At 40.6% G+C, this 27,790-nt stretch overlaps 1 protein-coding gene across 1 annotated transcript in view; it reads left to right on the forward strand.

Moving 5' to 3' along the window:
- Positions 1-27,790, forward strand: part of COL4A3 (collagen type IV alpha 3 chain) — a 126,389-nt gene that overhangs the window by 96,101 nt on the left and 2,498 nt on the right. The window contains exons 26-49 of the mRNA XM_044241731.1: positions 724-892; positions 2,840-2,932; positions 3,636-3,737; positions 5,593-5,690; positions 6,438-6,588; positions 6,930-7,043; positions 8,189-8,356; positions 9,764-9,853; positions 10,180-10,314; positions 12,320-12,418; positions 13,185-13,274; positions 13,607-13,746; positions 14,192-14,318; positions 15,551-15,631; positions 15,960-16,058; positions 16,292-16,339; positions 18,914-19,099; positions 19,719-19,849; positions 22,282-22,354; positions 22,437-22,508; positions 22,596-22,721; positions 23,764-23,862; positions 26,673-26,885; positions 27,503-27,680. Of these exons, the coding sequence (XP_044097666.1) occupies positions 724-892; positions 2,840-2,932; positions 3,636-3,737; positions 5,593-5,690; positions 6,438-6,588; positions 6,930-7,043; positions 8,189-8,356; positions 9,764-9,853; positions 10,180-10,314; positions 12,320-12,418; positions 13,185-13,274; positions 13,607-13,746; positions 14,192-14,318; positions 15,551-15,631; positions 15,960-16,058; positions 16,292-16,339; positions 18,914-19,099; positions 19,719-19,849; positions 22,282-22,354; positions 22,437-22,508; positions 22,596-22,721; positions 23,764-23,862; positions 26,673-26,885; positions 27,503-27,680 (2,882 nt within the window). The remainder of the gene's footprint in view (positions 1-723; positions 893-2,839; positions 2,933-3,635; positions 3,738-5,592; positions 5,691-6,437; positions 6,589-6,929; positions 7,044-8,188; positions 8,357-9,763; positions 9,854-10,179; positions 10,315-12,319; positions 12,419-13,184; positions 13,275-13,606; positions 13,747-14,191; positions 14,319-15,550; positions 15,632-15,959; positions 16,059-16,291; positions 16,340-18,913; positions 19,100-19,718; positions 19,850-22,281; positions 22,355-22,436; positions 22,509-22,595; positions 22,722-23,763; positions 23,863-26,672; positions 26,886-27,502; positions 27,681-27,790) is intronic.

Genomic DNA, 27,790 nt, shown 5'->3' on the forward strand with positions numbered 1-27,790 from the left:
CATATTTGACTTGTTTGAAGTGTACAAGTCATTTCCAAAGTTATAGCCTATGCAATTAAAAAAAGATATTTTATGTGATGCCTGGATAGTTCAGTTGGTTAAGCGTCTGCCTTCAGCTCAGGCCATGATCCCAGAATCCTGGGATCAAGTTCCACATCAGGGTCCTCACTCAATGGGAAGTCTGCTTCTCCCTCTGCCTGCAGTTCCCCCAGCTTCTGCTCTCTCTGTCTCTCTGACAAATGCATAAATAAAATCTTTTGAAAAAAAAAATTTTATAAGAAAAAAACAAATACTGTCTATCTGTATCTTCACCTCCTTTATGATGAAAATAGCTGGTGAAGAGCAAACAAAGGTTTACTGTGCTGGTTTTAGTTCAGAAATATGTTATTTCCATGAATTCCAGCTCTTAAGCTATTTGAACCAATGGCTGATGTGAACAAAGTTTTAGGGGCCATTATATGTATAACATCCTGCTAGAGGACGCCTTCAGTGGGACTCAGGAGATGTCCAAGTTCATGAAATGTTGCTGAAATCCAAGGGGCACAAAACAGCAGAAACCAGGCCATGCTCTGAGTTTAGTAATAATTCCCTTCAAATGCCAACTGCTGTGTAATTCAAGATTTCCTCATTGGCTGCTTATCGGGTCCTCCTAGTCACGGCAAGCTTAACCCACATAAAGAGATACTGGACTGAAGCACTATAAACATATTCCCATTGTCACAGGCCCTGAGTGGTGAGAAGGGAGATCGAGGTCCTCTGGGGGATCCTGGCATCCCTGGGTCCCCAGGACCTGCAGGACCACCTGGACCAGCAAACTATGGACCACGGGGAGAACCTGGTCCAAAGGGCACCCAAGGAGTTCCTGGAGCCCCTGGACCACCTGGAGAAGCCGGTTGGTTAGTTTTCTTTCCAGTCCTGTTTTCCTATGGAGTGGGCTCATAGTTCCTAGAGCGAGTGAAGCTTCCCCAAGACTAATGAATGCATAGAAACTTGCTTCTGATCAGTAGAATATATCACCTCACAGACACTGGGAAAGAATATGTAGGATATGTTAAAAAAATTCATTTTCCCTTTACCAACCTCAGCTGAAATTTCCTGATGGTCTGTCTCTATTTACTAATAGAAATATTTGGGATGGAGAGGTCCTGGCTGGCTCAGCCCATGGAGCTTGAAACTCGTGATCTCAGGGTCATGAGTTTGAGCCCCATGTTGAGGCTCAAATCTAACAAAAAAGAAAAAAAAAAGAAAAGAAATATATGGAATGAGTGGAAGTCAGTTTTGGTAGACAAAGGGGAGGCCAAATCTATGAAACTGATCTTGAGAAGCCTCTTGTAAGTCTCAAGGATCCACTAATGTTATTGCAAATTTGCTCTTTTTGACCCATAATCCAATGGATGGTTTATAAATAAAACTTCAAAATATCAAAGATAAATGAAGAAAAGTTTTCTGATAATAGTTCTAAAGTCCCAGGAACTTTTGAGATCCACACAATCTGAACATAGTTGGTGGATTTGGGAGGGATCCAATCCTCAATGTTTACCTGGAGCAGAGAGCATGGCCAAAGATGAGAATCGTCATGTGGAGGACAGTTTTTAACAAATAATGCCACCCTATTATTTTTTACTTCTAACATCACTTTCTAAAGGGTTAGACCCACTAAACTAATAGCCTCCAATTCTTTGTATAGTAAAATATTTGTAAGTGCTTCCCAAGTATTTATATATATTTTAAATTATATGCATGCATTTCTGCCCACACATGTACATAAAGCTTCTTTTATGATCACAAATATATATATATTTTTTTACTTTTGAGGCTGCTGTTCTAATCCAAGGATTGGCAAACCATTGCGGCTCATAGCCTAAATCCAGTCTACCCCCTATTTATGTATAATTTATGAGCTAGAAATAGTTTTTCTATTTTTAAATGATTGGGGGGGAAAGAAAACATTTGAATAATCCTTTATGTCACATGAAAATTATATGAAATTCAAGTTTCGGTGTCCATAAATATGTTTTGCTGGCATACGGTCACACTCATTCATTTACATACTGGTTTTGGCTCTTCCCATGCTACGAAGGAAGTGTTGAGTAGTGCCATAGGGACCATCTGAACCACAAAGCCCAGATTATTTACTATCCGGCCCTTTAAAGAAAAAGTTCTAATCTAGCTTCAAATCTTCTTCTGTTCTTTCTATATACGAATTTCTAGTAAAGAACTCCATTGTTGTAAAATATTTTATCAAATTTTCCCCATCACACTATTGTAAAGTTATTTTTTTTTCTGTAAATATATGCATAAATCAAATCACTAACATATTTTCCATGTTGACCACCATACCCACATTATCTCAAATCTTTATGGGCTGGTTAGGCTGTATCTCCCCAATGACAAGTGAAGAACTTATCAGAGGTTAAGGTGTGTGCCCAAGCCGCACTTAATGTTTTCTTCGGCATACTATATTTCCTTCCCTTGTAAACTAGTAGCCCAAAAAATAAATACCCTACCAAATAAATATTCACCAATGTTTGAGATAAATCCCATATTATCAATGTTTCTTGGAATAGCTTCTCTTTCAGTAGACTAGCATTAAGGTGGGCTATTAATGAAAACAAAGCTTAGGCAATAGTAAGTGCTTATAAATATTCTTCAACTGAATAAAAAAGTTTCAGTGGGTTGGTCATCTTTGGGCCAGTTTTGAAACCAATGGAAGCAAGTCTATTTTTATTTTTAATTCCTTGGACTAGGTTTATAAACCCCCTGTATCACATTTGTTTCTTCTGAACCAAAAAAAAGTTTCACTACGCACACCAATCTTATAATCACGAACTTTCTTAAGGTCCTAAGGGAGAATTCGGTATTTCGACACCAGTCCCAGGGCCACCAGGACCTCCAGGGCCCCCTGGCCGTGCTGGCCCCCAAGGTCCACCTGGTGAGTATCCCCTCTGCCATGTCTGGTGACTCCCATCAAATGGCATCCTGACTGTCCTTGGAAAACACTGTTCCCTATGTAAGAAAAACTCTATTTGTTGGCACCAAAAGAGAGCAGAGGCCAGAGTTGTGTGAGATTAAAAAGCCCACAGGTAGGGGACTTGTCATTGTACTTTGAGATCATCCAAATTACTCCCATTGGTGCCTCTGATTCCAAATAAATAAATATATAGAAAGATAGATAAAGAAGGAGGAGGGAGGAGGAGGAGGAGGAGGGAAAACAGTAAAATTACTTAAAAGGAATTCAAGAGAAGAACAATCTCCATGGATTTTTGGTTGGGGGAGTAAGTGATGTTTGCCAGTGGTTAATCAAGCTAGTTCCCACAGCTTCTTCATTTGAAAATGTAACTTCTTTGACAATATGATCTAAAACTTAACTTTGCATGTATGGAGGGAGACTTCTGTAGCTCAAGCTATCCAGACTATTTCTTTATAGGAATTAAATTCTATCTTAAACACTATTTGTAACTGCTAATGATTACTCCTTGGATAAGAATGGAGAGGAAAGAAGAGTATACGGTTGGGGTTATGTTAAACTTATTTCTTAATTTCCCAAAAGGCCTTGAATGACACAGAAACTTAGACTTTTTGTTTAAGGGCAAGATGAGGGGAAGTTTCTCACGTGGATGTGTGTGTGTTTCAAGGTATCCCTGGATCCAGAGGAAAATGTGATCCGGGTCTTCCTGGGCCTGATGGTGAACCAGGAATTCCAGGAATCGGCTTCCCTGGGCCCCCTGGACCTAAGGGTAAATGTACAAATTTTAAAACATAGGGTCTACTGTGGGTATTTAGAAAATATAGAATGTGTCATGAGTAACATTGAAAAGATCCATAATGTGATATTTAAAATAATGTTTTCCACCCATCTTACAAGGGAAAAAAATTTTACAATGATGTTAGATCAAAAAGCAGAATTCACACAGATTTATGCATCTCATCTCAATTAAATTTTTTAAAATATGTAGAAAAAGTTGGAAGTAAATTCACACAAAATAGTAGTAGTGATTCTTTTTGAGTGTGGAATTATGAGGAATTTTTTCTTGACTTCTAAATAAATGTGTGCACTTTTTACATTTATATAATTTTTTAGCTTTATACATTTCTTTTATAATTAGAAAAGGACTATTAATTTACAATTAACTGGCTTTCCTATACACTCCCCTACAAATTACAGAAGTTATTTTCTTTTGGGAATGAATGCTGTTTCTCATCAAAGGGAAATCACTCCCAAGATATCCAGATGCTGAGAACTCAAACCATAAGCTAACAAATACATCAGAGTCTTGTCTAGGATGACATACTAGCCATTTCATCCCTGGGTTGTTGCATAGATTTTTAGATTTTTTAATCCTTTTATGTTTGTTTCAATATTATTTAGAGTGTCTGTGAAAATAGAATCCATTTTTGATACTTGATCTCCTAGATTAATGTCATTAGTGCTTACAAATATAGATATATTGATCTCAGTTTATGAATATTTGAAATGGAAAATGTAATAGTTTCAAGAATGTCTTTGACTCCGGTTTCTTGGATGTCTTCCCAATGATCTGTAAAGTAATGCAGCCTGGCCCATATTTTTTTTTTTTTTTCAAAGATTCTATTTATTTATTTGACAGAGAGAAATCACAAGTAGATGGAGAGGCAGGCAGAGAGAGAGAGAGGGAAGCAGGCTCCCTGCTGAGCAGAGAGCCCGACGCGGGACTCGATCCCAGGACCCTGAGATCATGACCCGAGCCGAAGGCAGCGGCTTAACCCACTGAGCCACCCAGGCGCCCCCTGGCCCATATTTTTGCCTCCTCCTTCTTGGACCCTGCATTAAAGTTTGCATCCTTGTTTGTAACACTATGGATTCACCCTCTGTAAGGAGACTATAAATTATGGGGACCAGAAGTAGCCTGAGAAATCCCTGAAATTTCAGACTCAAAGTTTCCCTGTTGAACTTAATAATCCCAGAAACTGATGGTGAATTAAAAATTGGTCAAACTAAGAAAAAAAAATTTGGTCAAACTAGAGGCACAAAAGCAATCTCTGAATGCAGTATTGCTTCTCTAGGGTTTCCTCTTGTGAACTAGGGAATAGAATAAATGATATTTGTGACTCCTTTCTCAATTATCCTACTACAAATATATAAGAAAGAAATTAATTCATTATATTCAATGGCAGTAGGAAGTAATTCTCTTGAGCAACCCATGTTGAGAAAGGCTAACTCGGGCAGCAGATATGCTCTATATTTTTGACTAGGTCATGCTTGAATAGATTTATAGACATGCAAAAATTCATTTGGCTGTACATTTTATGTAAATTATACTCCAAAAGAAAAAGTCACCCAAATGGTCAACCAGAATCAGTGAAATTGCTGCATCAAAATTGTTGTCATGCTGAACAATAAAATGGGGAAAGTCATTTTTCAATTGAGGATGTGATTTGGAATGGATTTTTTTTAGATTGCCGTTGTAGCAGTTGGCTTTTTCATCATTCAGACTTCCATAAAAACATCTCTAGCAACTTGCCTCATAAAAACATTGGATAAAATAACAGGGATACTGCTCTAAATCTTTTACTAAGCTTACTCCTGCAACATTTATTATGTTTTCTCTGTAGGAGAGCAAGGTTTTCCTGGAGCAAAAGGAGCACCGGGTTGTCCAGGAGAAATGGGAAAGCCCGGGCCACCCGGAGAACCAGGTCTCCCAGGAGCCAAGGTCTTCAAGATTTAAAACTCAGATGGATGTGTGGGGATGAATGGGGGCAATCACAGTCAGCCAGTTAGGATGCTCTGTGTGTAAGAATTATCTATATATTGGTAGATGATGAAGATATTAATAGTATTTTTTTATAATTTTTTAAGATTTTTTTTATTCATCTATTTGATGGACTGAGATCACAAGTAGGCAAAGAGGCACACACACAGAGAGAGGAAGGGAAGCAGGCTCCCCGCTGAGCAGAGAGCCCGATGTGGGGCTCGATTCCAGGACCCTGGGATCATGACCTGAGCCAAAGGCAGAGGCTTTAACCCACTGAGCCACCCAGGCGCCCCGATATTAAATAGTTTTTAACACTTCTTTGAAGCATCCCTCACTTTTAGAAAGGAAAAGTAGTGTTAGAAGACAGTTTTGCCTCCCTGTTTCTTCCCTAATCTTCAGGAATGTTCAGAGTATTTAAAATGGAAGGACTCTAAAAATGTGTGGATCACTATGATCAAAACTGTCAAAAGTAAAAACATCTGGACTGTTTACAATTTCAGTCTCCTGTAAAAGTGGCAGTGACAGAGCCTCAAGAATGGTCAAGCATAATTTTATAGAACTCAGTAGCTAGAATTGAGAAAGGAAAAAATTGTGGAATGGTGGTAACTGTGCAAAAGGGATTATTCTCAAGTCATTGGCCTAAAGACCAGTGCAGAAAGAGTTGGAAGTGTTACATAGTGAAACTAACATGTGTTCTGTGCACAGGGAGAACCAGGACTAGCCATGCCTGGACAACCAGGAACACCAGGTTTTCCAGGAGAAAGAGGCATTTCTGGGGAAAATGGAGAAATTGGATTCCCTGGACCTCCAGGTCTCCCTGGAATTCCAGGAACTGGAGGGGTTGGTGGACCCCAAGGTACAATAGCAAGTGTAATTACTTTTCTCCATGGTGAGCTCTGCTAAAATGCAGCAAGTTGAAGGTGCTCTAGGACGAAGGCTTCTTCTCAAACTTCCAGTTTAACAGATAGAATCTGCAGCGTCTATTTTTCCATTCAACATTGCTGTTCTCCCTTTGTTTTTTTCTTTCTTTTCTCCTTCCTTCCTTCTGTCCCTTATAACAATTGTCCTTTATAAAAGACATACCAGTGGTATTAAACATAGGTTCAATTTAGGGGGGAAAGTTACAGGAGAAGGACTGTGATAGCAGTACTAGGACCTCGGGTTTTGTCGAATATATTCCTGGACTCTATTTTGCAGGGGATCCAGGGAAGCCCGGACCACCTGGAGAAAAAGGACCGCCAGGAAGGTGCACAGAAGGTCCCAGGGGAGCCCAGGGACTTCCAGGATTAAATGGATTGGAAGGGCAACCGGGTAAGAAGAGGGCCTTAAAACCAGTCATTAGGCAGACAGGTGGCAGAAGATTCCTGCTCTGTGCTTTTCTGCTTAACATGGGAACTGTCCAGCAACAAGTTCTGACCCACTGTTCAGTGGGAAATGTTATTTTTGCCATCTAAACTCTGTCACGGATTTGTTTCAGTGAGTACCACCTACAGAGTAAGAGACCTGAAATTAATACAGTAAAATTGGTTTGTGTCTTGTATGCAAGATTGTATGAACACTGAAGATACATAGAAACTTCTATTTACACATATATTTATATACATATAAACTCTCAGAAAATGTTTTATCTTTAACTCCATAGGTATATCAAGTGATAAATAGATATGTAGTTAATTGCTTCCCAAGGAACATAAAATAAAGGTATGAAATAAATCTAAATGCCCCAGGCTACATAGCCCAGATTATATGACATTTACTCTGTTTTATTTGTTCTTCTCATTCAGATCTGTGAACTAAGAAAAACTCTTTAGAACTCAGCTAATGCCTATGGTCTGTCACATTGCTTTTATGCTCACAAACCAATTTTTGGCCAAGACATTAATGGTTGTTATAGTGCTATTATTACTTCCAGAAGCATCCAGTGGCTCGCCTCCCCCTATGGTTGTGTATGTATTCTGCAGGTTAAAGACCCAACTACAGTCATAAAGGGCAGTCCCAGGATGTGTCTGAAGGACTAGAAAATAGATCTAAATTCTACATTTTTATTACTGCACAAATCACTGAAACTATGTTAAAGCTAGAAGGGATCTTAGAAATTGTACAGAAGGGGACGTCCATCAATCAGATAAAGGTGTGGTTTGTTCATGATCACACAGCTACATATTTACAGACATAAAAAAATGTATTTCTGGGGACGCCTGGGTGGCTCAATGCGTTAAGCCTCTGCCTTTGGCTCAGGTCATGATCTCAGGGTTTTGGGACGGAGACCTACATTGGGCTCTCTGCTCATCAGGGAGTCTGCTTCTCCTTCTCTGTTCGCCTCTCTGCCCGCTTGTGATTTCTTTCTCTGTTAAATAAATAAATAAAATCTTTTTAAAAAATGTATTTCTGGAGTTGGTGGGGAAAGCAGTTGTGTGTTCATTCATTCATTCATTCATTCATTCATTCATATACAGGCAGAAGAGGTGAAACAGGGCCAAAGGGAGACCCAGGTATTCCAGGCTTGGATAGGTCAGGCTTTCCTGGAGAACCTGGACCACCAGGAATGCCAGGTCATCGAGGTGCAATGGGACCACCTGGTCAAAAAGGATATCCAGGAAATCCAGGATTTTTAGGACCACCAGGTATCCTTTTTTGTGCTTTTATGCTTCTTCTTCCATCGTCTTCCATATTTTCTTTTAAGGTAGCTGTATAAATTGGACATAAGCCTAGGCTTTTGACTCTACTCTCCTCTTTCAGTTAGTGTAAGTGTTTCCTACTGAATTATTTGCAAAGAGGTTAGAGAACAGGGCAGAGGTGGTGGTGGGATGATCACATTTCACAATTACCCAGGGTTTGACAACACTGACCATGCAATCCTTTTTATATGTACCTCTACATTTGTAAGGGATACTAGTCTGTCTTTTTCTTTGCTTGTGATATCTCTGTCTGGTTTTGGTATCAGGGTAATGCTGACCTTATAGAACAAGAGGGAAAGTATTTCCTTCTTTTGTATTTTCTAGAAGAGTTCGTGAAAAATTGATGTTCCTTAGACATTGGGTTGAATTCCCCAGTGAAGTCATTTGAGTCTGGGCTTTTCTTTGTAAGAAGTCTTTGCATTACTAATTCGATTTCTTGTTATAGGTCTACTCAGATTTTCTATTTCCTCTTCTGTCAGTTTTGGTAATCTGTGCCTCTTTAGGAATCTGTACATTTTGTCCAAATTATCTAATTTGCTGGCATATAGTTGTTCATAGTATTCCCTTATCATTCTTTTTATTTCATCACTAGTTTTATAGTTTATATATTTGGGAAGAATATGCCAGTAGTCTCCTCATGGCATAAGAACCTCAGCTATCTCTCTTCTCCCAGGAAGAACCCAGAAGAACAACTTAATCTGCAAATCATTCTTTCATTTATATTATTAAGCTCCTACCATGGTTCAGCACTGTTCCAAGCCCTTGGTGGACAAGACTCTGCCTCTGACAGTGGGGGAGACCATAGCAAACGCATTTAAAAACTAAGTTCAGGGGCGCCTGGGTTTTTTCAGTGGGTTAAACCTCTGCCTTCAGCTCAGGTCATGATCTCAGGGTCCTGGGATTGAGCCCCACATCTGGCTCTCTGCTCAGCAGGGAGCCTGTTTCCCCCCCCCACACCTGCGTCTCTGCCTACTTGTGATCTCTCTCTCTGTCAAATAAATAAAATCCTTTAAAAAACAACAACAACAACTAAGTTCAGTAATCGACAACTGCTCTGAGGAAAACAAAATAAGGGACTATAACAGAGAGCTGATGGTCAAGGATTGGGAGGGAGTAATCCAAATCTTCAACATGTTCTCTTTTCATCTACAAATGTGATTTGCTACCAATGACTTCCATATACATGATGTAATAAAGACTGTGTACTAACCTGTCTCCCAGACAAATAGTTACTTTTCTATTTACAGAAACCATTCAACCCTCTTTAGAAGTATAAGTTATTTTATTTTATGGAATATTTTGCTTCTCTCATTGTGCACAATCTGATCTGCTTGTGTAAACTTGCTTCTACAGGTGAGAAAGGAATGATGGGGATGGTGGGCTATCCAGGAGATGCTGGCCCTCCTGGGCCCCCTGGGAACCCAGGCACCCCAGGACAGAGGGGTAAGTGAGGGAGTATCTTTCCAGGATCAGGAGGCATGAACAATGTTCACTTATTTAATACCAAAATAAGTTCTGTTTTATCCTTTGAGGGAGAAGTAGTTTCCATGAGAGAACTATGTCTTTGATTTTGCTATTTTCTGCATTCTTTTTATTTGAATGGAGTTGAATTTTCTCCCTGGCATTTTATGCCACTGCCTTAATGGGGCTGCTTGTTTTGGTTTATCTGTCCTCTTTTGTTTTGTTGTATGGTAAGCACTGTCAATTTTTGAATCCTTAAGAACTATTTCAAGAATTAAGGAACTGATGTTGCTACTTCTGTTTTTTAGGTAGCTTTGGAATTCCAGGAGCAAAGGGTGAGAAAGGGCCCCCAGGAACCAAGGGGGAAGAAGGAGATAAAGGACCTCGGGGACCTTCTCAGATATCCACTTTGCTGGGGGACAAAGGAGAACCAGGCCTCAAAGGTACAGTCTTCTTCTTTGGGAATAACTTGGGGCTGATTCTGAGGCTAAGAATTGTCCAAGAAAATCCCTGTAGTTGACAAATGAGGACAGTGAGAGCTGGTGTTTCATGTCCTGCCCACAGTCACAAAGCTAGCTGATGGCCCAAGCCTGGATGAAAACTGGCTCTTCTGGGCCTTGCGCAATAATATGTTGCCTCCACAATGCATGACTCTTTACTTTCATATTAATTCTGCAATTTGGGTCTGCTGTATTTAAATTGCTACTAGTTCATTTTAATTATAAGTCTCAAACCCTCCTTTTTGCCATGTATGGCAAAAATAAACTCAGATTGGTTTACAGAGTTTCTTTATCACTTGCCTTTTGCCTGCTTTGCCACCAGCATGACATATTTATTCAAACAAGTATACTTTTTAGTGCCTATATACTCAGTATGTTATTATGTGCTGAAGACATGGAATTGAGCACAGTAGAGGTAGTACCAGTAACCTGGTCATGGGGAAGTGTGCAGTTTGGTGGGGGGAAGGAGGAAAGAGACATTAATGGGTCTGTAGACATCTTATCTATAGGGCCAGATAGTAAATATCCAGGGTTCTATGGTCCCCGTTATTGCATATTCTTTTTTATCTGTTAGTGTTTGTATGCTTATTCCCAATCTTTTAAAAACAGAAAAACCATTTTTAGCCCTCCAACCATATAACACGAAACCAGATTTGGCCCTCAAGATATAACCTGCCAAGTCCCACAAACCCAAAGCAAATGAATGTGCTGAATAATATGTTTTGTTTTGTTTTTTTTTAAGATTGTGATAAGTGACATAAATAGAAAAAAAACAATTATTACAAAGGAAAATAGCCAATCACCTGCCCCTCATTATTTCTTAGTATATGCTAGTTTCTTGCCTGGGCATCTTGTCCTGTTTCATGTTTTTTCCATCCAAATATCTTCTGTTCAGTCTTTAACACACACACGCGTGCGCGCACACACACACGCACGCACACACACACACTATCCCCTCTTGCAGAAATCCATTCCTGTAGCATATTGTGCCCAACTCTATTACAGAACATATCACACTGGGTGGTAATTGTTTACTTACTTGGCTGACCCCCCAATTAAACACTAAAAACTTGGGGAAAGGGAACAGGATTTACATTTCCAGTACTCAGCATAAGACCTATTAATTCGATACTCAGTCCCTATGTGAACGAATAAGGATGTAAGCAGAACAGTGCAAAGGAAGGAAATCTGCTTGAGAAAAGGCCCAAAGCCAGGCCATAGACAGATTAGTAAGTTCTTTGAGTGCCAGTGGAAGGAGTGTGTAATTTGCCCTGTACATATTACAGATTCAAGGAACATTTTTAAGTTAGAGAATAATGTGATCCAGACCATGTTATATAGAAAGTAGGAAATTCACAAGCTTTCCAGGCTGCAGAGCTGGATACACATCGCAGCATCACCACCAATGGGTGGTGACTCTAGACTAGTCTGCTGAATTCGTAAAGTCTCAGCTTTGTCGTCTTTACACCCAGCCCGGAAAGGCTCAAGGAAAGACTGACATTGGCTGCAGATTAAATAATATAAATAAAAGAAAATAATGTTTGCCATGCACTAATTACTTAGTAAATGATAATTGTAATAAGTGGATCTGAGAAGGGCATAGTCTGGACAAGAATAGTGTAGTAAATGGTCCTCTGTCATTACTAAAAAAGAAAAAAAATTTTTAAGAAGCTATATTTAGGCCACTAATTCTTAAATATGTTTGTTTCAAGTGTACATATTATCATTGCTAGTGTTATTTAAGAGCTAACTCGGGCCAGGCATCGTGCTAATGTTTTATACGTACTATCTTATTTAATCCTCTTTTGGAAAAGGGCTCATGTCTGCCCGTGTTCTAAACAAATATGTTATACCATATTACACTAACATCTCACCAAGTTTAATCAGGATGTAGAGAAGTCTGATACAATTCTAACTTGTGTTCCTCATACGTGGTTTTTAACTTTAGGGTTTGCCGGAAAGCCTGGTGAAAAAGGAAACAGAGGCATTCCAGGGTTACCGGGTTTAAAAGGACCGGAAGGACCACCTGGACCACCAGGTCCACCAGGTATAGCTGACTCTCTGGTAGAAATCTCGGTCTCCTGAGTGTTCCCAGATCTAAATGTAGCCAAAATGTATCTCTTGACGTATTGGGTTGAATATGAATTTTGCTTGCATAGTGTTCCAACAGACATTTGCTTCAAAATTAAACCCAAATGAAGCTGTTGATAGTCAGCCTATACCAACTAGAAAAATACTAACTTGCACAAAATTCCATTTTTGTACTACAAATGTTATTTTGACATGTATTATACATGCTGATATGTATTATGAAATATACATTCTATAGTTTATCACAATATCCCATATCAGAGAAGAAAATCAGATAGCAATTTAGAGGTTTTCAGATCTGCCACTTTCTTTTTGAAACAAGCTACTGATTTTTGCAAAGAAAATTTTCTAACCGAATTAACACAGCCTCCTCTTCTCTCCGACCACATCAGTGACAAAATACACTACATGAGCAATCACATTTCAGTACTGCATTCGGAAATCTTTTGCTCTGTGGTGGCAGGAGCCTCCTCTTTTCTGTTGGCCTTGGTCCTAGCATGACTGTGATGTTTGAAATCCAAGAATTTAACTTTCTCTAATTTTACTTTGTCTGGGTCCTCTGTCCCTTGCTCATCTAGAGGCAAAGAGGCAGCTATACAAGCACTTAAACTAGCTGGTCTGGCTGCTCAGAATTCATTTATGCATGCAAGCAACAAATATTTGTTGAGCACCTACTATGTCCAGAACCGTGCAGGGCATGTGACCGTTTATTTGTTCTCAAGGCCCCAGAGGGGATTCAGGCAGCGTCGGGAATCCTGGACAACCAGGACCGCGTGGTGGGCCAGGAAGCATGGGGAACATGGGGGTGCCAGGTAAGGTATAAGATCCTATTATGAGCTTAAAGTTCATGCTGTTTCCCAGTTCTAAATTTTCTGTATGATTTGTTGTTTTGGTTTTCCATCTGGTAGAAAATTGATGTAAAACTAGTTGTACATTTAGACAAATGTACTATGTGCTCTTAGTTCATGCACAAGAACAGAACATTCATTATCATGTGAAAATCATCCATTATAACTCCCTGATGCCCTCGTGATTCTGAAAAACCAGCTTCTTGGGAGAAGGGTGGTTTGTGCCAAAGTTAGAAGTCGAACGCTTCAAGATCCCTGTGTTGCCCTATCTTACTGGACTTCTTTCCTAATTTCAGGTCCTAAAGGACACAGGGGAGCTTTGGGACTACCAGGTTTAACCGGAAGACCGGGTCTCCCGGGTGTTCCCGGTCTCCAAGGAGATAAGGGAGAGCCAGGTTATTCGGCAGGTACAAGGCCAGGACCACCGGGACCAAAGGTACACTGGCCACTGAAGTAGTTACATTTTGGTGTGCAGTGAGTATCTGAGTATCAGCAAAGCAGCTGCATTCAGTGTAGGCAAAGGACATTGATGATACCACTGCATTTTCAGGCAACTTGGGGTTTTTAATCCTCTGTCCACCACTAAGAATGCCTACAGCTCTCAGCTTATGAGCTTATCCCTCCAGTTTCTGTCCCCTAGGAATGGCTCATCACCGTCCCTGCAATTTACCTGTGCTGCCCTTGTATTTTGCACTGGTTCCCATAAATACTATTGCCATCCTGTTCCTGGCACCGATCATGGTGCTGGCACATAGCAGATGTGGCATATGCATTGCTAACTAAATAACTGAGTGATAAATGCAACAAACATCGTTCATACCCGGTTCTGATCACATATCCTGCTTATATGAGGATTTTAAAGGTATTTGACTGACTTTAAGGGAGATCCAGGATTGCCAGGTGACATGGGAAGGAAAGGAGAAAGAGGGCTACCTGGCGCCCCTGGACATTCGGGGCCTGCTGGAACTGAGGGAGCCCCTGGAAATCCCGGGAGTCCTGGCCACCCAGGTGAGTGTGGGCTTTGTAACTCTGAAAGCCAGAAGCATGACACTGAGCATAGCCCTGACCTCCTGGAATCAGCTCCGTAAACAGGAAGCTATTTAGGTTATTGTACTTCAGTTGCTTTTATTCAACTTTAATTCTCAAATTCTTAGACACAAAGGAACCGTAAATTAATCAGGGGGAGCCCAGATTTTACAAATCAGCCAGTATGGGGGCTGACATCTAAAATCCTGATGCTGTAGAGGGCGCCTGGCTGGTTCAGTTAGTAGAACATCTAACTCTTGATCCCAGGGGGTGAGTTCAAGCCTCATGTTGGGTGTGGAGCCTACTTCAAACACACACAGACACACACACACACATACAAAACAACAAAAAACCTGATCCTATGAACCAAACTTAAGCTCTATCTCCAAGAACTCAGCCTAAAGACATAAAATATTAGTTCATTGTCCAACCTTGTGATATTTGTATTAGTTTTCTAGGGCTTCCATAACAACACAGACTGGGTGGCTTAAATAGCAGAAATTTATGTTTTCACAGCTCTGGCAGCATCAAGGTGTCAGCACCTTTGGTCTCCTCCAAGGCCTCTCACCTGGGCTTTTTTGGGCAACTCCCTGCTCAGTCTTCACATGGTGGTCTTCTCTGTGTGTTTGTCCCTGTGATCAGGGCCCACCCCAATGACCTCATTTTAACTTAACTGCTTTTTTAAAGACCCTATCTCCAAATACAGTGATATTCTGAGTTCCTGGGGTTAGAACTCAACATGTGAATTGGGGGTCAACACAATTCAATCTGTAACACTGCAGAGATTTTTTTGTTGGTTTCTTTTTTCTGGACTGTTTCCAGGTTGAGCATTGGCTTTCTTAGTGGCTTATCATTTGAGTTTTAAGTTTTTGTTTTGTTTTACTCAAAACAACCGCCAAGCTACCGGGTTGCAGCTTACTTGAAGATACTATTTAAGTGATCTTTTCAAATACTGAAAGGTTCGGTGGATTTGTTGTTAAGTCCCGGTTAAAGGAATACATCAGATGCCAAGTGGTCCTTGTGGGGGGCGTGGACAGACCTTTGAAAGGGATTCGACATATCTCTGCTGGGCTTCTGTGGACAAACAGCAGGCAGGACAAAGGCCTGAGGGCCAGTGTGAGCACAAGTGACTATAAGAACTGCCCACCTTAGCCATCCTTGTACCCGTTCATCTTGTGCTGTTCTACTTCCTTCTCTTCTCTCTTCATTTACAGGAAAGCCAGGCCCTGATGGTGATTTGGGGTTAAAAGGCATCAAAGGCTTCCCTGGTTTTCCAGGAGTCAAAGGCCCTCCAGGTTCCATTTTTGTACTTTCGTCTATTTCCCCTTCTCGAGGGAGGCACATTTTCTCCTGAGGTTGGAATCTCTGTATACCCACCTATCTGCTGCCCCTCAGAAGGTTGCTCCCAGTGACCCAGTCCTGGGACAGAAATGCAAAAACTATGAGCTTAGGTATTTATACCTAACTAACTCAGAGATCTGCCAACCCACACATTCTCACGTGATAATCCTTGCAATAGTGTTATTCTGTTCTAAGTGTCACTGTGACTTGGGCATCATATAACTACATTCTGGGGAAGGAACCCCTTTAACAGAATTCTACACATGACATTTCTTTTCTCAGGACCTCCAGGATACCCAGGACCTCCTGGACCAATGGGTATGAGAGGCAGCCAGGGACGTGATGGAATTCCTGGTCCAGCTGGAGAAAAGGGAGAAACAGGTACAGTTTGCTCATTGGCTCGGATCCCCTGGCTTTATTTCGCGTTGAATGGTTAGTGGCAATGTAGTTCTTCACAGTTCCGGACTTTCTTCTCCCACAGAACTGATCATGTGTTTCATGTGTTCTGGATGTATGGTAATTAAATGGCCTTCTGTTACCAAAGTGAAACTGACCGGGCATAAATGAAATTAACCTCATATAAATTATTAACGCACCAAAATTATCTCTTTCAGGTTTGCTGGGGGCACCTCCAGGCCCAAGAGGGAGCCCCGGTGTTCCAGGTGAGAAGGGCTTCCTCCCTGACCCTGGTGATAGCTTCAAGCACAGAAACTAATTGAAATGCCTGATATATCAAACAAACTTCACATAGCAAAGGAAAGAAGTTCCAGTGGTGATATAGGATGTTTATATTATTGGTTGTTCAAGTAAAAATGCTTAAAAATTATTACCATCATAACAAAGTGAGGGCTGGGATCCAGTTTTGGAATTTCCTTCTGTTGAAAATCTTTAGAAATCAAAAGACTTGCTGTTCCTTTGGTGTGGATGTTAGCATGGTTTAAATGTACCACCTCCTGGAAGGCAGAGGAGGAATTTCGACCTTCTCCAGGAGCATCGCTCCCTGCTGTTCTGAGTAGGGAGGGTAGTAATAGCATGTGGTCATATCACGAATTCTTTCCCACCTTGTTAATCTTCATCGCTCTGATTCCCACCCCCAGAGCCAGCTCGTGGTTCACGCTGCTTTTTATTAAGGGCTATCGGTAACTCCTACAACACCAAACATGGCACTTTACCAAACATGTCTTTCAGGTCTTTAGTTTGACAGACTGTGAGTCTGGATTTCTCATGCCAGTGTTTGATAAGTTAAGCAGCTTCTTCAAACTTTTTCCATGTTGTAGAGAAACCTGCCAGAGGAGATATTGTTTCCACCTTCTATTACGCTTCCCAGATGTGGGTCCTGCGGAAAGGAGTATTTTATTAGTGGTAAGGGCTCTACCTAATGAAGACCTCAGGGTACTCATGCTTACAGGCACCAGGAGGGAGTAGCTAGGTGCTCCTGAGAAGCTGTGAGGGGCAGAAGCTGCCTCGTGACCTATCAGCTCAACTGTGCAAAGTCTACAAGAGCTGTCCTTTTTCATGTGTTTCTTGATTATGGCATAGTTTCTTTGGTTGAGCTCAATGTCCTCACACCCCTGAGAACCCCACCTCCCCCCAAGAACATAAAGGCTTCCTCCAGGTCATAGATCAGTTTTAGAATTATGGTCAAAAAGAGAGTTTCTGTCTTATTTTCCTAGGCTAAGCTCACAGTTTAACTATTTGGAACAAGAACCCTTTTGCATCTATTTGGAAATAAAATTTGATGTAAAAGGATCATACCTTAAATTTAAAAAACCTTAAAAAAAGAAAACTAGCCTAATTAGGTAAGTAAATGATTATGCACCTCAGTCCCCCAAAGATAACTAAATATGGAGAAGAGTTCTTGAGACTCGGAAGGTATGAATCCTTTTAGTTTTAATTCTTCCAAATGTTAAAAAGAAATCCTATTGCAAATAAGGAAGCATCTTTCTGGGCAGGGACTGTACAACCTAAGACCACATCTCAGTGCCTTGGAAAATTGCCAGATCCTGTCCTGGGCTTGAAGTGAACTGAAATCATCTATCCCAGTCTTTAAAAAGCAGATACTACAGGCAAAAAAAAAAAAAAAAACAAAAAAAAAAAACAAACAAACAAAAAACAACACAACAAAAACAAACAAACTAAGGAACATAATAGGCAAATGTTAGATATTCAATATTCATCCATTTCATTTTGTCTTTCACAGTCTTCCTTTTTTTATTTTTTAAATACATTTTTTAATAAATAAAAAGATTTTATTTATTTGATAAAGACAGAGATAGTGACAGAGATAAGGATAATGAAGGAGAGGGAGAAGCAGGCTCCCCATTGAGCAGGTAGCTCAACTCCCAGGACCCTGGGATCATGACCTGAGTTGAAGGCCAACACTTAACTGACTGGGCCACCCAGGAGCCCCAGAACTCATTCTTCCTGCACAAGAACTTCCCTCATCATTACTGTGCTAGCAGCCTCATCATTACTTTCCCTTCTTCTCCTTCCTGTTTCCTAAATGTGTGCCATTCACTATTTCTAGAATAACCCAGAGAAAGGAAAGAGGAAGGAGTGATTATTCTCAATTCATACGTTTCCCATTCATGAATGTCAGAGCACAATTTCCTTGAAGGTTCTCCAAGATGAAAAATACTAGTAATTAAATGGTAACTTTTCGGGTATCCTCTTTGGTAAATCCAAACCTCCGGCCACATGAGTCCCTTCTAGACTAGTGTTTGTGTTCTGGGGATAGAAGCAACCGGTGGACAGAATAGGGATCCCAACTTGGTTGCTCCTTTGTCTGGTGTAGCTGGGTGACTCTTCAGATGTTCACATCAGGGTCCAGAAGTTTGGCTCTGAATGCTCTCTTGAATTGTCGGTGATTAAATAATGACATTATAATTAAAGTTCATCAGCTAGTAATAATAATTGTAGCATATAGTTACGGAATACTTTAGAGCTTACACTACACCTTTCCATCTCACTTGATCTTTAAAGACTGAGCTGCGCCAGGTGTTAACCGTCATTTTTAAAATAAGAAACGGACATATACAACAGTGAAGTGACTTTGCCAAAATCAAACTGAACTAAGGCAGAAGCAGGTCTCGGCTCAGGTCCTTGTAGACCTCTATTTCTTTTACCAGCCTCTATTAAAAAATATTTTGTGAATCTTTAAACACAGTGTCTCTGCATTCCCAGAGATACCCCTAGTAAGGACGTTACAGAAACTTACCAAACCGTTTTCTTTGCAGGAGCCAAAGGAGACAGGGGTGCCCCGGGCTTACCCGGCCTCCCGGGCAGGAAAGGGGCAGTGGGAGACACCGGCCCACGGGGACCCACTGGCATAATGGGACTCCCAGGGCCACCAGGTCTTCCTGGCGCAATCATCCCTGGCCAGAAAGGAAATCGAGGCCCACCTGGCTTCAGAGGAAACCCAGGTAGAGGGTCTACTTTTAAATAAGATAAAAGAATGAAAAGAACGTTTGACAACAAAAGCTTTCAACCTTCCGCTGGTGTGACCATGTTGCTTCTTTTCCCCCCGTCTTCTTCTCCCATTCATTCGCTCTCCTATAGAGGGCAGCAGAGGGGCTGCTGGTGGTGTGGTCTTGTTTTTATTCAAATTCCAGGTCGTTAACATACAAAGTAACTTTAGTTTCAGGTATACAGCCTTGATTTAAGCCTTCCATACAACACTTATGCTCATCAAAGCCACTGGTGGTCGTGTTGAGGCTGTTGGAAAATTAGTAAATACCAAATTAAAAAGCCTAAAAGAGAAGGATACATCCCATCACCAAGATCTAATTGAGTTGCTACAACAAATGGAGTACTGTGCTAGGTGCTCTAATAGACCTTCAGGAGGGAGAAACAGCTCCTATCTTGAGCCAGGTGCTTTCCTGGCATTATTTTATTCTGACTTTACCACAATCCATCACACTCCTCAACACAAAGACTGTGTGGGGTAACAACAGGTGCATAGTTGGCTGTCGTCCAAAAACATCACATAGAACCAGCCACACTCCTGGACTGGTAATACTGACATGCCCTTTGTGAATTCAGGTGAGCCCGGTCCTCCGGGACCTCCAGGGAGCCACGTAAGAGGCATCAAAGGAGACAAGGGACTCATGGGCGAGCCTGGCCCCAGGGGTCTGCCTGGAACTATAGGAGCTGAAGGGCCACCGGGTCCACCGGTAAGTGTGGAAAATTATTCTTCTTCTATTCTTCTAAACTGATTTTCAGGGTCTGATGTACCCACAGGGAAAAAAAAGATTACCATTTGTGATGCTTTTGTGCTTTCAACAAAAGAGTCTGGAAGGTTCAAAGAATCTTAAGAGTTGGAAAGATTTGGGCTCTAGAAGTTTGATTTGTAGGGGTCCCTTTCCTATGTCATTCCTGACTTTTCTTCTTTAGACACTGAAAAATTCCAGTAATGGAATCTTAAAATACAAAAAGAAAAACAAAACACCTTAAAATTTGGGATCACTCTAGAGGACAACATAATTTTTCTCTATGAATAATGTTTTCAAAGTTATCTGGGCTATCCCCTGAATGTCTATTTACTTTTTCCCACTGAGGTACCTTCCAGTGTTTGTAAGTAGCTGTCACTTCCTTCAAGTATTTTCTTCCCTAACAAATACCTGTGCTTTTCAAATTCAGTATCATCCTTCATCAACCCTGCCTCTATTCTGAATATATCCTGCTTGGTCAATATCTCCCTTAAAAACACAGCCCCTGTGTTTAAGAACTCAGTTCTGCCATGGAGTGGATAAAGGAGGGAGGAGTCTCACCATCTTGAACATCACCATTTTATAATTCAGCCTAAAATTCTGCTTGAGCTGTTCAGCTCCCATGTCCCCACACTGTCATTGCACAGTGAGCTTCTGGTCGACCAGAGCCGTGTGTGTGTGTGTGTGTGTGTGTGTGTGTGCGTGTACATGCATGTGTGCATGTGGGTGCACACACACATGCTCACACACCTGCCTTTTCCTCATGAATGGCTTCTAGGTTCTCTCCATTACTTTTAGTTCTTGTCTGTTTGTCACTGGGTTGCAGAAGTTTCACATTTATTTTTTATAGTTGTCATTGTGTTCAGTTAGGCTTATGCTCCCAGCCTATGAAATTCTCTGAATTTCTCTCTGAACACCTGGACCGTCTTCCCTCACTTTATCTTTAGCAGCATATTTGAAAAACCCGTTTCCCCTATTTACCTCAAACTTGGGAGATTGATGAGAAAGTCAGAGTTAGGTCATAGAGTCTTCGTATTTTCGTCAGTGTTGGGCAGTGAGGAACTTAAGCAGGGGGGTGTGTCAGGGATCATGTTACATTCTCTAAAGTCCTCTTGGTATTTGGTTTCCAGAATCTACCTTTTTAAAACCTTTTTTTAAATGAAATTATTTGCCCAGGCTTTGGTATTGCTCATGTTCTCCATGATTTTTTGAAAGTGGCAAACGCTGATCCTATAAGCACAGGGAAAGTCCTTCCGAGGACACTGGGCTGTGGAAAGTATTGTTTGGAAATGGGATCCTGCTTAAGTCCACTGGACTTCTATGTTTGCACTTGAAAGGTCATTTTTCTTGAAGGATGAATGAACTGGCTCTGGCCCTGACCAACCCTCTCCTTGCATGGAGCGGCTCCCTCCTCATCCAAGGGCTGGGCAGGGCACCAGACCCTTCTCCCTGGTTACCTTGGCCTCTGGAGAACAGGCCAGACCTCAGGAGCCTGAGAATCCTTGACCAGGATGTTATGTTTTCTCTCTCTTCTTTTTTCACCTCATAACACCTTATTCAAGCATTAGGACTATTCCTCCTTTCATCTTCTTGCTCCAAAGACAGTTGGCTTGGAGGCCAGTTTCGCTATTCTTGGCATTGTGAATGACCTTCAGTTCATTGTTTTCAAGTAACAGTATTCTGTCTCAATTCACATGGATAGTGTAATACTAGATATAACTTACATTCTGACATGTAGCTCCTTTCTGAAGCTCTGCTTCCTTCCCCTTCTCCTGTGGCCTTCCTTGAGCATTCCATGGCTACAAGGACATTTAGTGTGGGCCTCATAAGGAGGGAGCATCTCCTCCTGTTCAGATCACCGCATCCTCACCAAAAGGGCAGTCAAAGCTCCCATGACAATCCCTTCATACCACTCTGATCAGGAGTAATTTATAACTCTGCCAGCTCAGTTAGAACAATGGTGGGGGCCACAATTCAATATTGGCCCTGTTGTCTTTGCAAAAATTACAAAGAAAAATGATAATATTCATTCTGGCAATCCAGTGCCTGCTCTTCCTGAAAGATCTCCAAATACTGGGCAGTTTCATTAAGGATATATTCAATTATATTCAATACTCATATAACAGACATTAATATCCAGAAGTTGTGTTTGCTCTTGAGTTTAAAGGCAGATTTTGCTTCTGTTTTATTGACAATGATAGCACTAAGGAAAGGTCTAGGTGGCAGAGGAACTATAGGGAGATTGGGTGGATGAGAAGGTAAAAATGATATGTCAACTTCAGCTCATTCTGATCCAATGTAATACTATTTTCTTAAAAAAAAAAAAAAAAACTGCAGTGACTATTGTGATTTTTTAAATTTGTCTTTGGTTCTGCTCCCTTCTATTTGAAATATAGGGAGCACCAGGAAGCCCAGGTCTGCCAGGGCTCAGAGGTGATCCTGGATTCCATGGATTTCCAGGTGTGAAAGGTACTGTTTTGTGTACTACTGTGGATACAAAGACGATGATTTTGATTTATATTTTAGGGTGTGCAAAATTTTTTTTTTTAAGGGGAGAAGGGCAATCCGGGATTTCTGGGACAAGCTGGACCTCCAGGGCAAATTGGGCCCAAAGGACCACCCGGTAAGTATTATTTCCTTAGTGTTGCTCTTCCTGAAGAAAGGGTAACTCATCAGTGAAGCCATCACTGTCTTATGTTTATACCAATAGGTGCACGTGGAGACCCTGGCACGGTTAAGATCATCTCCCTTCCAGGAAGCCCAGGACCACCTGGCCGTGCTGGAGGACCAGGGATGCAAGGAGAACCCGGGCCACCGGGGCCACCGGGAATCCTAGGTGTGGCACTGGCAGCACTGACGTGGATTACTAGGAAGGGGTCAAACTAAAATACCTAGAAAGTGCTTTGGAAGCAAGTGATACAACTTCACAGAATATGTTACACGTTATGGTGTTTTTTTATAATCTGTTTCAGGATCAAGCTTATTTTACTCTTGATCAGTAAATAAAAGACCTTTTGAATCTACTGAAAACTATTGTGTATATCATATGCTTGAGCAAATATTCTTTAGGGCACTTAAATGTGTTTTTTATTTTTTTTTATTTTTTTTTTTAAAAGATTTTATTTATTTATTTGACAGAGAGAGATCACAGTAGGCAGAGAGGCAGGCAGAGAGAGGGGAAGGGGAGCAGGCCCCCTGCTGAGCAGAGAGCCCGATGCGGGCCTCGATCCCAGGACCCTGAGACCATGACCTGAGCCGAAGGCAGCGGCTTAACCCACTGAGCCACCCAGGTGCCCTAAATGTGTTTTTTATTAAGTTCAAGTATTATTTCTATATTCTCTGACCACTCAGTCTTAGAACTCTTATTTCTAAATGATTGCCTGAATAAACCAGAGTTCTGTGTGTGGACACTGTTCTCACACTCTGTACAGCACTTGGAAGAGTAGTAAATGTAAATGTATGCTTGATTTTATGAAATCTTTTCAAAGTATTGGTGTATGGAAACTGAACTAACCCCTCTGTGAGGGGTTAGCACCCTGTAATAGTCTTCTGAGCAGAATTGTTACATTCTAAATTTGCCTGAATCATCTGGGATATAAAAGAGATATTACTTTGATGAGTACAAGAGCATAGCAAATTCTGGAACAAAGTCAATCAAAATGGCAGCACAATTTCAAATTGCCATGTTATTTCATATGTTCCTAGTTTGGTTTTGATGGTATAACAAGCTGATGACCAATTGTCCCAGTGTGTCTGCAGATCAGTTTGTAGGACTTTCATTGCTGAAATTGGGAAAATCCTAGGTAAACTGAGGTAGTTGGCCACCCTACATTTTATCCTGTATGAACCATTCAACACAGTGTTGGTTTTTTGCCTAGGACCCTGTGGGCCGAGAGGTAAGCCAGGCAAGGATGGAAGACCAGGAACTCCTGGGCCAATTGGAGAAAAAGGCAACAAAGGTTGTAAAGGAGAGAAAGGTAAATACACAGCTGGCTTGTTCTCTTCACTGAAGGAATGCTCTTTCAATATACAGAGAGGTCTCGTTCAAATATGTGACTTTAAGAGTCATCTAGGTCTTTCAGTTTGTTTTGTTCACAAAAGGTTCAAGTGGAAGACGATGAAAAACGTAGAGTTACTGGAGTACACCATTCTTCCTCTCTCTTGTCTGGGCACATGTACTCCAGATTTTTAGCCTGGGGGCAAGGAGACCTAATAAAGCATGAGTTCTATTTTTGGAAAGGCCAGAACTGTTTTTAATTATTTACAGGAGTACTTATTTAATAATATCTACTTATAGGAGTGGCATACAAGTACATAGTTTGAACAAATATTATCTTGATGTGAACTGAAGAGCAGCTTCGTATCTTTATCTAGGAAAGCCATCTTTCAACTATGCCATGCCGTTCATGAATACTGAATGACTGAACAACTCATGTGTTATCCTGAAAAAGGCCCTCTTAAATATTTTAGTCTGGGTGGAGGTAAAGGTGCTGAACTTTGGGGGCAAATAAGTGGGGCCTACTGGGAACAGGACTGCTAAAATGACAACTATGTCTGGAAGGCTGTGGTCCAAGGTCATTTTTGCTAGCTCTAAGCAGGGTCTCCAGAACCAGAGGAAGCACACAGCTCTTCGTAAAATTGAAGGTGTTTGTGCTGCAGATGAAACCGAATTCTGTCTAGGCAAGAGTTGTGCCTATGTGTACAAAGCAAAGAACAATACAGTGACTCCTGGTGGCAAACTGAACAAAACCAGAGTAATCTGGAGAAAAGTAACTCATGCTCCTGTTTGTGCCAAATTCCAAAGCAGCCTTCCTGCTAAAGCCACTGAACACAGAATCCGTGTAATGCCATGCCCCCCCAACCCAAGGATTTAACTTACTGAAAAGTAAATAAATAAAGGTGTCGACTTGTTTTCCTGTTTAAAAGAAAAGTCTGAATATAAGTATATATGTCAATTTGATATACCTAGGTCAAAATCTACATTCTGCAGAAGTTTCAAAAGCACTTTCTAGAAAATACCTACATATCCAAAAGAATTGCTGATTTTGTTAAAGAAAAAAATTCTAAATGCAGTTTTCCAATTTACTAACATATGACCAGATCTACTATAATAAAACTGTAAAGACTAGAGACTTAAATCTTTAAAAAATTCAAATATAATGCTAATAATATTATGTTAATTGCATAATCACTCATGATTTAGTATTGTCAAGAATGCACTTTAGAGCATGCTTAATCATTTAGCTGTCCTTAAAATGTGTTTTCCAAAGTGGGAAGATGTAAAACTCTTATTAATAATTCTACTAATTAATTCTATTAATTAAAATTTACTGACCAAGTTTCAGAAGAGGACCACAGTAAGGGTGAGGGTCCTACAATACAAAGTGTATTGAGAATCATTAGCAAGTAGAATTAGTCCTGATTCCATACCCATCTCACAAGAAAGATAAAAGGATCTGAGAGTTAAATAACACAGGTATAAACTTAGAGCCCTGGCCTCTCTCTCAGAAATACAGAATATCCTGGATCATGTGTTTTTGCATGGTAGCCTACCTCCAGTTCCTCTCATGCTCTGCTGATCACAATCCCTGTGCAGAGACAAGTAGAGGAATCTTTTGCTTGTGGCCAGTTAACAGCTCCCTGGTAATGCGGGTAGATGTGGGGAAAAGTGAAGAAGGTGTATCCTCTCCATCTGATATATTAAAAACATACAATTCTGGATGACTCAAGTAAGACATGAAACTTTGATAAATTTAGATATGACCTATTTTTAATTTCAAAGAATAAGCCAAGACCCCTAGAAAACGTAAGAATGTGGGTTGACTGAAAAATATAGAATCTTAGGACTTTCACAGATCGTGGGGAAAGGCATTGCCTTCTGAGCCAAGACTAAACTGGGGCACTGCCTGACTCCAGGGCATGGCTGTTTGTGGGAAACAATAATATCTCCCTTGACTTGTGGGCCCCAAGTCCAACAATCTCTACCCTCCTGCATTCTTTAGGACCCAAGTGGGTTGGGTGGAGCTTGGGGTACACTGGCAGTGGAAATGGATCAGGGACCAAGAGGGGATGGAAGCCAATGCCAATACCATTAAATAATAGCTATTTGATGGAAAAAAGGAGAGGAAAGAAAGGAGGATAGAAAGGAGAGCTCTCTGATCCTTATTTAGAAAGTGACAAACGTGTATTTGCCTATTCTAGTGCACAGAAAAAAGTATCAAAAATACTTACTTTGCCTTAAACTCATAAATAAAAGAAACTTATCACACTAAAAGAAAAAAAGTCTTTTCTGTTCTTACTCGCCTTACTCATTGATTTAAAACCTTCTCGAAGTTTACATCTTTAAAAAGAACTTTCAGTGTTTTCCACGAGTATTTACTAACTTTATCAAAAGCACATGTCATTTTTTTATTATCCACCTGAAGAGACTTTCAAATTGTATTTGACTTATTCACTCTTGTTGTAGGATGCACTCACTCATACATACAAAAAATGTACACAAGACCTACTAGATGCAGACCACTGTGCTAGGTACCACAGAATGAAAACAGAAAGAAGACCTGATCTCAAAAATTCATCATACAATATACACAAATATTTATAAGAAGAGGCATTGTGTGATAAACTAATCAACACTTAATATTGTTTGGCCATTTGGTAAGTCAGTCTTCTTTAGGACTCCTTCAAGAGGAGCTTACCAGATATACATCAATACTGAAATTAGTACTATGGGAAATGGAGTTTGAGGTTTTGTTTGTATTGAAACATAAATGACGTTTTTTTAAAGGACCACCTGGATCCGATGGACTGCCAGGCTTGAAGGGGAAACCTGGACACATTGGACCTCCTGCAACTGGGCCAATGAGGAGAGGCTTCGTCTTCACCAGGCACAGTCAGACGACAGCGATTCCCTCCTGTCCAGAAGGAACAGAGCCGCTCTATAGTGGATTTTCTCTTCTTTTTGTACAAGGAAATGAACAAGCCCATGGACAAGACCTGGGTAATGTCCCAAGCCTAGTTTTCATTTTGTTTCATAGACATATTGTCAACTTCTATAGTATGGTGTACTTTTCTTTGTAGTGTGAACAAGCCTGAATGCCTTACAGCACTTTTTAAAGACAGTAAATGAAACAATATTGGCCTAATATCTAATTTTCATTCTGGAATGTACAGCTCTGGAAGAAGCCTAGCTCATGAATGTCAGTCTAGCTTGTCCTATTCAGTACAAACAATTTTCACTTAAATCACCTGTTTTCTTTTTAATCTTAAAAGCAGCATGTTTTCTGAAGCTTAATCTAGTTATTAGCTATTACATACATATGAAGAATACTTCGAAACAAAGACATTTTCCCATCTGAACTTGACCAGTCCTCAAGTGCTAGACTGATTATGAAGGGTCACCCAAAGTATTAAGAGGGTTGGAGCAGAAGAATTTGTTTTTTATTGGCTCTTTGATATCTATCATCATTAAAACTTCTCAATAACACATTCTGCAAACAACTCTTTTGGGTTGTCTTATTTTTGTCACACATTGTTTTAATTAGCCTCTGCCTAGTAATGATACTCAAAATAATTTTAACTTAACTAAAAGTGATACTCAGTCCGATGTTTCATTAGGAACTCTCGGCAGCTGTCTGCAGCGATTTACCACAATGCCATTCTTGTTCTGTAACATCAATGATGTATGTAATTTTGCATCTCGAAATGATTATTCATACTGGCTGTCAACACCAGCTCCGATGCCAATGGACATGGCTCCAACTACTGGCAGGGCCCTGGAGCCTTATATTAGCAGGTAAAAATCTAACCTGAGTTTTGTGATGGGACAAGGTCAATCATTTCATGTGTAATGTAATGTAAGGCAGCACATCATGGTCCAGAAAGTGGTGATGCTGCTGTATTCTT

The sequence above is a fragment of the Neovison vison genome, chromosome 3 (assembly GCF_020171115.1).
Source record: "Neovison vison isolate M4711 chromosome 3, ASM_NN_V1, whole genome shotgun sequence".
NCBI lineage: Eukaryota > Metazoa > Chordata > Mammalia > Carnivora > Mustelidae > Neogale > Neogale vison.